The 10,429-nt window shown below is 37.4% G+C and overlaps 2 protein-coding genes across 2 annotated transcripts in view; both read left to right on the forward strand.

Annotated features, from left to right (window-relative positions):
• The window catches only part of LOC134815910 (sperm-associated antigen 6-like), a 99,644-nt gene that overhangs the window by 40,757 nt on the left and 48,458 nt on the right, over window positions 1-10,429 (forward strand). The gene's annotated exons all lie outside the window — the stretch shown is intronic.
• LOC134814806 (succinate receptor 1-like) lies at window positions 2,229-4,459 on the forward strand. The gene is made up of 2 exons (XM_063823081.1): window positions 2,229-3,604; window positions 4,450-4,459. The coding sequence occupies exons 1-2, from the start codon at window positions 2,235-2,237 to the stop codon at window positions 4,457-4,459; spliced, it is 1,380 nt and encodes a 459-aa protein (XP_063679151.1). The 5' UTR covers window positions 2,229-2,234.

Consider the following 10,429-nt stretch of genomic DNA (forward strand, 5'->3'; position numbering starts at 1 on the left):
CAATCAACACTCAGTATAACACTAAAGGTGGTGACTGGATGAACCAATAAGAATTGACGATGTGAAATTTCGACTTTTAACTAATTTGTAATTGAGATATCAAATTATGTGCGACTCTAAACTGTGGTGAAGTTTATTAGTACACAACATGTTTGTTGGGTAAAAATTTAAATTTCAGTTGGAATTTCATTGATTACAGCTTTGTATTGTATGCTTTTATTCCAAATTCCAATGTCCATGTATCATAGTGCTTTTTGTCAAATGACGCAAAGTAAGTCCTCGATAAATTCAAGACTATGGAATGTCACTTAGCACAAGGAATAGTTAGTTGATGTAATGATTCCTAGAGGCTAGAAGTTAATCAATCATGACGGTGCCGCTCTTACTTGCGTAAGTATTAGGTACCCGACAAAAACTTTTATCCTCAGTCGATTCATCTTACTCGATTGATCTTATCAGAAAAATAATCATCGTCAAATATTCCCTTCCATTTATTATCTTTGTCCTTAGCAACATCTTTTAACGAAAAAGCCAACCAAATTATATAAACCAAGACTTCAACTTTTAGGTCAGACTTCACTGTGACAAATTAAGTTAATGTCTCCGATATTTAACTGAAGAATATGTTTAGTCAAGAACTGCTATTTTCAGGCAGCCTTAGAACATGCCCAAACACTGCCTCATATCGTCCGATATAATATGAGGCCACCTGATTAACGATCTATAGATACGTCTGTTGTGTTTCGCATATACAATAATTATACAATTTATGTACTTGTGCTTCGTATGGTAACACGACTTTTGTCTGACAGCGACTCTTGTCCGAATCGAGTGGCCGAAAAAACGACTCTTGTCCGAATTTGAGATCTGATCCGAATACGACACATATCGAACTGAAAATATAGCTGTACAGTTTAAATAAATACGTCTCTCATCAAGCCAAACTTTGCTAAAAATAGAACAAGCACTAGTTACTGATGCTAGGTTGTGGATACTTCAAAATAACTATTATTAGATGAATGAGTGAACCACCAAAGGTCAAGATAAACAGCGGCTGGTTTTCTTGAATTAGCTCAAAGTAGAATTATAAACGCTGCAGATGTCGAATTGCTAATAATAATATGAAGCTTGGTAGTTGATAAAAGTTGGCGCACCATTCCAACTTCATCTTCTCTACATATCCTGCATCTGCTGATAGGTTATTTATTAGGTTAAACACTGTTTTTCTGCTGATAGTATCATATGCTGAAATCATGTCTATTCCCATCTTCTAAAACTTTCAGTAGCGGTTCTACTGATCCTAACGTACGCTGACACCATATAAAGTCACTGCAACTCCTACCATGTAGTCTCCCAAGGGCCAGTGTTGCTGGCAATCCATTTAATAGCCGAGTCTTATCAATATCAATTATCAAATAATTAAAGTAAGAACTTTTCTGGCACCATTTGACAGAGCGAGTGGTTAGAGCTCAATTTGTGTAATTGTAATCAATAATTAGTGATTATTTGGTTGCGCCCATATATCAGGGTATACCATACGGCAATCAACATTCCGATATCCTACATTTCCGATTAGTTTGCAAAGTTGGAAACTTACAAAGTAACCAAACTATAACCTATCCGTGCTTGTCGAGCGTGACAACATTGTAACATTCTTCTTTAATCTTTCCCCGAAAGACTTTGTTTTCCCCGCAATTCCATTCTTCTTTCATTGTTCCACTGAACAGCTTCGGTATGCACTTTCAGACATGTAGCTATAACACTAGCTAGATTTTCCGTTCAAGGGAAAGATTGGTACCACTTTGGCGCACCCAGCTGATAAAATTTCACTTAACACGTACTATTACGTCGTACGTACACAAACGATTTTCCGACAAATTCCTCCGCCAATTGCCATAAAGTGTGATATCTTGTGTCTGGGTCGTGTGCTTAATTTAGTACCGACTTCAGCGAGACCACGATGGTAGCCGTTTAGTGAGTGTCATCTTGAATTTGTGATCTGCATTATTCTAATATTTAGTGTCTCGAAATGATAAAAATAGGGTGTCATCGCTTTTACGTGTTATAAATATAATGCGATTGATATTTGTGAGATAGCATCTAGTGTTTACAAGTAATTGTTAACCGATTTTTTTGTCCAATATTTTGTAGAGGACAGTGATTTAACGAAACGATTATTAATTGATTAATTCCATTTAATTACGACAACTAACTATTTTTCTAGTACACAGATTATGTTTGAGGCTGACAATGAAACATTGGAGGACGTGCTCATCCTCAAAGGATCACATCAGACCATCTTCTTCACCGGGAACCTTCTCCTAACCCTCACCTCTCTCCTCTTCAACTCTGTCGTTCTGTACGGAGCTGTAAACAGACAAGCTCTAAAGTCTGACCATACAACAGTTCTCCTCCTAGAGTTTCTCACTGTTTTGGATCTGCTGATCACAGTGTTCAGCGTGGTGCCCCTTACCATTGTATCTTACTCAGGAAGGTGGATTCTGGGGGCGAGTTTGTGTGTAGCTAATGCTGCAGCGAGGAGGTACCTTTATCTAACTGAGCTCATGGTCATCTCTTACATTTCCCTTTACAGACTTAGTTTGGTGATGGTGAGAAAGAGCAGACCGGTTAAACGGGGTCCTCGACGGAAAAGAAACAGACTTATTTTTATACGACTAATTCTAATCGTGATGGTCATGCTGACTCTACCTTTGTTCCCACTTCTAACAACATTTTTGGGGGACTCTAAAGTTAGATTTGAGCCGGGATATATGTCATGCACTGTCCCTGAGACAGCAATTGTTTGGGGTTACGTTTCACTGGCCTTCTTGGTTGTGCCCAGTGGGATAGTGATCTTCTCGAATCTAGTCATCCTCTACAAAGTGATCAGAATCAAAATGCGACCCACCATAGGATTATTCTCGGGTCTCAAGAATGCCATAAATCCAGGAACGATGAGGAAATCTGTCAGCTCTCGTGTAAGAAAAATCAACCCATCAACTTACATCACAATTTGCTTCATTTGCATTTTCTTTGTCATATCATACTCGCCGGTATTTGTTATCATAGCTCAAGGAGGAACACAGATTATAGAATCGTCTGAGCCGCACTGGTTGAGATTCCTCACCATAGAACTATTATCTCTAAATGTACTCTCTAATCCGATAGTCTATACTTTATCAAACATGAGATTTAGACGTTATGTGATGAGCCTGCTGAAGTGTAAAAGTATGAACAGTCATGCTGGGGCCACCAAACGACAAAGCCCAGAATCTTCAGCAGAAAATGTTTTCAATGAGACCATCAGCAAATTTTTTTCGACGGCTACAAGAAAAAATTCGGCGTTTAATCCTTCGGTAAGTAATCGTAGTTCACGACAAAACTCTATTTCTCGTGCATCTCTCGCCGTTTCTAAGACGAAGACACAAAGACGGCGTTCAGAATACGACCAGCCCATGGCACCTTCAGGAAAATGGTGCAGTCCAGGTCTTGGGATTGCAGACAGACGGGCTCGAAAGATAAGTTCCACTTGCAGTATCATGCCAAATCTTGAAGAGGATGAAACCATGTCATTTTTCAATCACCAAGACACATCCCAACTAAGGTGCGCTTCTGAAATAATCAGTTCGAATAACAGACTAAGTTTTTCTTCGCCGCTAATGAACAATAAAAGTGCCTCCTCCTCCTCCTATAGCGACATGAACACTGCGCGTTCTTCTCTCAGACCAAGTATAATCTCGACCGGGGAATTGTTTATTTCTAACGTTTCTCTCGACCCAAATGATAACCTATCGATAAGGAGACAAATTAGTGACCCTTGCGTTGGGAACAGGAATCTAAAATCAGATTGTAGAGAAAAAGGAACGACGCAAAAAAGACTTAAGTCTCTCCCGATATCCTATTTGGTAGATCAAAGTAACACTTCAAAATTGAATGGATTACCTTTTGTAGTAGTGGATGAACATAATCATAAGGGAGTAGAAAATAATTTTTCAGCTTTTGGGGCACTCATTGAGCTACATTGTATTAGGAAAGACATTAAAGCTGTTGAGAGATCATCCTCAGAAATTAACTCGTCAGATTAAATTTTACTTACTTGTTTGATAGCATATAATAGTATATAAGCATTTTATCCCAGATTTAAGTTGCAAGGTTTGATATGTCATTTCACAATAATGTACTCTGGTCGTAATATTTAAGTTAAACCAACTACTTTAAACAGTTAAAGAGCAATATCATTTCTTATAAATACATACTTAAAGTCAAACTTGCCCTTACGACAGCATAAATTGCAAATGCTAGAACTATCTGATACTGCATTTTGATATCATTAATAAGTCTCTGCAGCTGTAATGAATCATGAACTTCTTCATTATCAAATCATTAATAGACATCCTTGACGGATTAGATTCACAATCTTTGACTGATTAAACTGTGTATCTTTGACAGATTACAGTAGCGTAATACTATTATCAAAATGGCATTCGCTTCAGTTTTCCACTCAGAAATGTAACCGGTACGGCGAAGTTTAATTTGATTGTTGTCTAGACTGAAGGTAGTACATTGGGAAACCTGAAGAATGTGTCAAGACATTGCAGGACTGTTCAGCAGATTAGGAACTGGACAAGTTCCACATCTCAACTTTAGTCGATAAAATCTCGTCTGAAGTTTTGTTAAACTCCAGTTTCCGGACGAAGTCTTGTGGAAATTGTCCTATATTTAGGTCTGCAATTTATAAAGATGAGGTCAGATAGAACTCTCTGAACTATGTTTGATGACAGGCCGTGTATAAACAGTACGTGAATTTCATGCCGCTGTCCTTGTTGGCCTCTCATTAACACATCTCCTAACCTAGTAGTAGTAAAGTTATACGAAAGGATAAGCTGTCTTTCGGGCGGGAACTATCTGGCTGCAAAAGAGTAAATTTAAGAAACCCTACAAGGTTTGAAAAGCTGGCCGTCGAAGGAATAATTTAATTGGTGTTGGATCATAGTGGAACAGGCTAACATCGGCCTTAGTACACCGCTTAGATTCCATGGTAAATATTGACGCATAGGACCAAGTACCTACTAGTGCTTACCTCTATAAGTTACTACATACAATACAAAGATTTTTTAAATCCGAGAATCTAAGTTATAATTGTATAAATCTATGATACTGATAGCATCCATTGTATCCTAAATCTGGCCAGGAAAATGGTTAACACTTGACTGATGCTTATTTTTGAACATTCACATTAACTTTATAATAATGGATTCTGTAATTGGGGATTCACCAGGACTCAAAAAGTAAATTAGAAAACAGTCGGTGCAACACTGAAATGTTGTGTTTCACCAGCTGAAATGTTTCAAAAATTAAATTCATGGGTATCTTCTAACTTTACAACTTAAAAATATTCCCTGGTTCCCATTTTGTCAGATTGAAGGCCAAAGATATGACTTTAAATTTAATAATCCATGCCCGTTCTGTATGCAAAGTGGATGCTCTTTTTGTTGATACTTCGTATTACTCAGTGAAACTATAAAGGTACACGTAGTATGCAAATCTGTCTGTACTAAGCTTACACCTACACTGTGTAGGAAAATATAGCTGTTCCTGTAAAATCAGCTCCATTTTTTGCCACATTTCTTGTTGAAGTTACGATTATCTCCCATAAAAATGGGCGTTCGTCAATATATCTTCATAGTGTGTTGTGCCAGCATCACAGGACTATCTTATCTTCTCTCCTACTGCTATATAGTCATCGTTAACAGACTAGCTGGACAAAAGACTGCCCTTTACATTTCAGCAGGGGCCATCACGCAGTGGGTATTTTGTGCAATCTCAGCGCACTTCTTCTTCATCATATACAACAAAGTCAGGTACGGGTTAAAACTGTTGTATTTGTTGTCATCTATTGATGAGTTTCACGAGGAATTCACCCCTTTTATAATTCTTAATATGTCACTCTAAAATTAGATGGTTGCTCAAGAAACTTCGATTTAAGGAATTCTGACCATTAAAGACGTAAAACTAAATTCCACCAGACGAGACAAGATAGCTGCAGTTTTGGTCGGCACACACACGGGAGTGTTTTTATGCCTCGTCATCGGAGCAACTGTTGTAGACCAGACCAACCAGTCGATCGACGGAATGTGGCTGGTTCTCGCCATCTTTTCTGAGGTGATCATGAGGATAACTATGGAGTTTTTTCAAGTGGCGACCATCAGGGATTGGATTATTGAGGTATGTCACGATTGGAATCCCAACAATGTTGATATTTACTTGTAAACAGCGAAAACGATTACCTTAGTTCTTTTAAAGATCGGAGAACGGTCGTTAATACCTAATGGTCAAGAAGAATACCTTATTTTGACGTCTGACCCATTAATCCTGCTCCCAGATATCAGATAACGACAATGATATGTTGATGACAAGCAACACGTGGTACAACATTCTGGCCGTTTCCATACCCGGACTAATGACTCTTGGTGGAAATCATCTCTTTGATATGGGGCTAAGCATCACTGGTAATAGGGCTTATTATTATCATAGACAAGCTTAAAAGGGTCTACTGAAATTACCTTACTGTTTAGTATTATGAAGGTTACAAATTTGTGTTTTTGGTCCATCCCGTCATATCTTTAACGGTCGGTACATGTACAAGTAGTTATTTGGCTAATACAGGCTAGTCCTAGATAAAATGTAACATTTTGCTCCTGCAAGTGCAAATTACTTTGATTCACGACATTAGTTGATGATCTAATATGCTGTTCATTCTTTGACGTTCATTTCTACGTTAGTTTGCCACATAAATCAATCACTGCTGCATTAAAATGTCATTTGATGGAGCCAAAAATATAAATATTCAAAACATCAGCAATTTTCTCCTGGTAATCGAAGATTTCCAAGGAAGGGGTAGTTGCAGTCAAAATCATAACCGTTAAATGTGGCAGTTTTTCAGGCATCCTGCCATATTTTTCACGGTCAATATTTTCAACGGTCATAATTTAACCCGCCATGATATCAGATATGACAGCGATATGAATGTATAAAGTTCATAATAGTTCTAAGAAATTATGTTGCGAATAATTCTAAGAAATACAAAAACAACTGTTTAATTCAAAATTCAAATCACATTCCATCGTTGTCAATCGTATCGAATCGAATATTCCCATTCACTCCACAGAAGTAAAAATTGTTCCCTAAATTGTTTTATAATCGCACGACATTTCCATATAAGGAAAAGGCTCCGTTTCTATTTTATTGTGAGGATTTGTTGTCAGGGTTAGGATATCTGGAGAACAATTAGGTAAGTGACATACGATTTTGACATACGTCAACAAACAACCTACTAGCCAATATGTTAACTCTAATTCTTTTATATTTACCACAAAGGAATACCTTTCAAAAAATAGACATAACTGAGCCAAAATTGTTGTTGGCCTGATTTTAAGACAATATACCCTATATTTAATTCTACTCCAACAATAGCGATAACCACTGATAGACTAAAAACCCTCTCTTTCTAACACTAACTCGGGTTCTGAATTTCTTTAACTTATTAAATTATATTTGTAATAAGTTAACACTGTAACTTCTACAGGAATCGTCCTCACCCTCGGTTGCACAGCCATCTTACTTCAACTAGTAGCTCTGGCTGGCATCATCTTCATCATTGGGTCCATACGAAGCAACTTGGATCAAGAACCAGAGTATGAAACTCTACCTCCCATCTCCAACATAGGTTACTTCTTCAAACAGTCCGCCTGGGAGTTGTCTATGGGTCTGGATGTGGAGAGTGTAGGCCTCATTTCGTTCGGACTGTTCATGAGACTGTTTCTTGCAAACAAAGGAGTCACTCCCTACACCATCAGTGTTCTGATTAGTCTCCAGGCTGGGGCTGCAGTGATCAGTGCTCTCTTCTTCCCGGCCATAAGACGCCTCTTCAAAGGTGGATATGTTATCACTGTCTGCTCCATTGGAAAAATCGTCTTTGCCGCAGTCTTTCTCTTCGTGGTCTTCAGACAAAGTTACACAGCGGATTTCGAGGAAGAATTGGTTATAATAACACATGATTCCATCTTCATAGCGATAGAAGACTACATCCCTGAGGACACGGCTGTAATGACATGGGTCATAATGGGTAGTTCAGTTCTCCTGGCAATGTTTTCTCAGATCGATACCCTCTTCTCCAACCAACTAATCCAGGAGTCTGTTCTTGTGGCTGATAGAGGCAGGTATGCGGGAGTTGAATTCTCTTTAAAGTACATTTTCACTTTGATTAAACAGATTTCGATAGCCTCCTTACCCATGGAGGAACTCATCTTAGTGTTGCTGGTGTATACGTTTGTTTGTGAAATTATTAAGTTGTTTTTTACTACCAAATATGTTATGAAGAGTAGAAAAGGGAACGGTGTTGAAGAGGAACTGAAACTAGAAAAGAAAGGTCTCATAACACCATAGTGAATACTGAATAGTGATGTAGATTTTCAGGGGTTGAACAACACTCAGTCATCGTCGGCTTGTGCCATTTAAGAAGTCATATAAATCTTCAGTAAATGTAACATATTTGGATTGCATTTTAATTAGTAGTTGACAACTCCATAGATGGCATAAGCAAAAGCTGACCGAGTATTGCACAACTCCCTCCTTACATTTTTAATATGGTTTAGCTTTTAATTTGAATAACAGCTCTCGTTTAAGTGGGACAGCGTGGATTTTTTTCTGAACCCTGTTGCTAATAATTTTGTGTTTTATGCTCTTTAACGGTATTTATTATTACTGATCAGTGTGGTTTAAAATAAAATATTTTTATTTGCTTTAGGAAACCAGTAAAATGGTAAAATGTTTCATACTCAGTTCAATTAATTTCCTAGTCAGGCGAGAAAGTGCATTTTTATTTATCACTATGTACTGTATGGAGTTTGGCACGTGAAATATCAAATTCACATAAACATAATATTGTTTGGTCGATCTATTATCCATCTAAATTTCCCAATCGTTACTCGTTATATGAAATGAACGTGTAATTAATCCAAATAAAGCTTGAACTTTCTAGAACTCGCTATTTGTTCTGAAGCCAACATCCGGAATGATAAAGATGTGAACTGAAGTTGCATTGATTTTGAATTTTAACAATAAAGCTACTCCAATACAACAAAAGTCCTGCCCCAGCCAGCGGAAGTAATGATTGTTCGCCGAGAACTCTGCTCCATTGTCGAGTGAGAGCGTGGCTCAGGTCAGTTCCGGACCAAAGTTTGCACGTGCTGCTTTCCGGGGTCACAAATTTGGGGTTAGTAGGGGCGAGATCTGAGTCGCCCTCATAGTTTTGCTCAACACCAAGGATTTCGTCAACAATGTTTAAAATAGTTCTTAGTCTGATGGTGCTGTCTTACTGCGTGGCACATCCAGCTGGTCGTGTTAAACGTGAAGTGGAACTTGAAATGGATGATCAATTGGACAGGTATGTCATAAACTTACGAGATTTGTTGTATCTTCTAATATCAACAATATTGATAGGTCGAATATATTCCCTATATAAGGGATATTTTAGACGGTTATTCTTTAGACAAATATTATTAAGACGAACATTCACAGATTCCCGTCCGGTCACTCCATTTTATCGTCAAGGTGACAGGCAGTAAATAATATTCTGCAATCTAGATTCGCTTCGTTTAAAATACCTTTCTTCTACTATATCCTATAATATTTATTATATTTATGGGAAAGTGCAAAAATTCTGAGAATCTACTATCGTGACTGTAAGACTATCAATATCAATTTAATTAACGTTAACTTGTAATAACTAAAATAAATATAATATAATATAATATAATATAATGCAAATCAGTCGTAAATGTATGGTGTCATTGTCCAGGATCTAATTTTACTTATCGCATTAATTTCAGGCCATAAGATCACTTAGGAATCAATAGCAAATCACAGCGTCCCTCTTAGTCTTATCACTAAGTTTTGATTTTGTTAAAACTACAGAAAGTTTCCCCTCAAATGATAATATTAGATTTGTTACATAACTATAACTATAACCCGATCAATGGTAAACGTTTATCTGAATGTCCATTTCTTTATTATAAATATGTCCGAGATCTTCTGATCCAGATCCTTCGAAAATGTATCCAGCAATAAAGTAGCTCTTGATCGTTTTGTCAACATAATCATTAACTGTCGTTGCAACTGTCCATGTCAGAGCATATGGCTAAATACCATTATCAGTGATATGACTAGACCAAACTTGTCAAAATGACATGATTTCGGCGCAGGGTAATTTTATTGCCGACCAAGCCGGAAATTAACAAATCTTTAGTAAAGTTTTAGTAAATATCATGCTAGACGTTATAAAATGAACTATTATTTACAGTGAACTGCTAGAAGAACTGCTGAACTTGGAGACAAGAGGTACTTGTCGTCTGTTCGATGGAGGCAAAGA

The sequence above is a fragment of the Bolinopsis microptera genome, chromosome 5 (assembly GCF_026151205.1).
Source record: "Bolinopsis microptera isolate Bmic1 chromosome 5, MBARI_Bmic_1.0, whole genome shotgun sequence".
Lineage (NCBI taxonomy): Eukaryota > Metazoa > Ctenophora > Tentaculata > Lobata > Bolinopsidae > Bolinopsis > Bolinopsis microptera.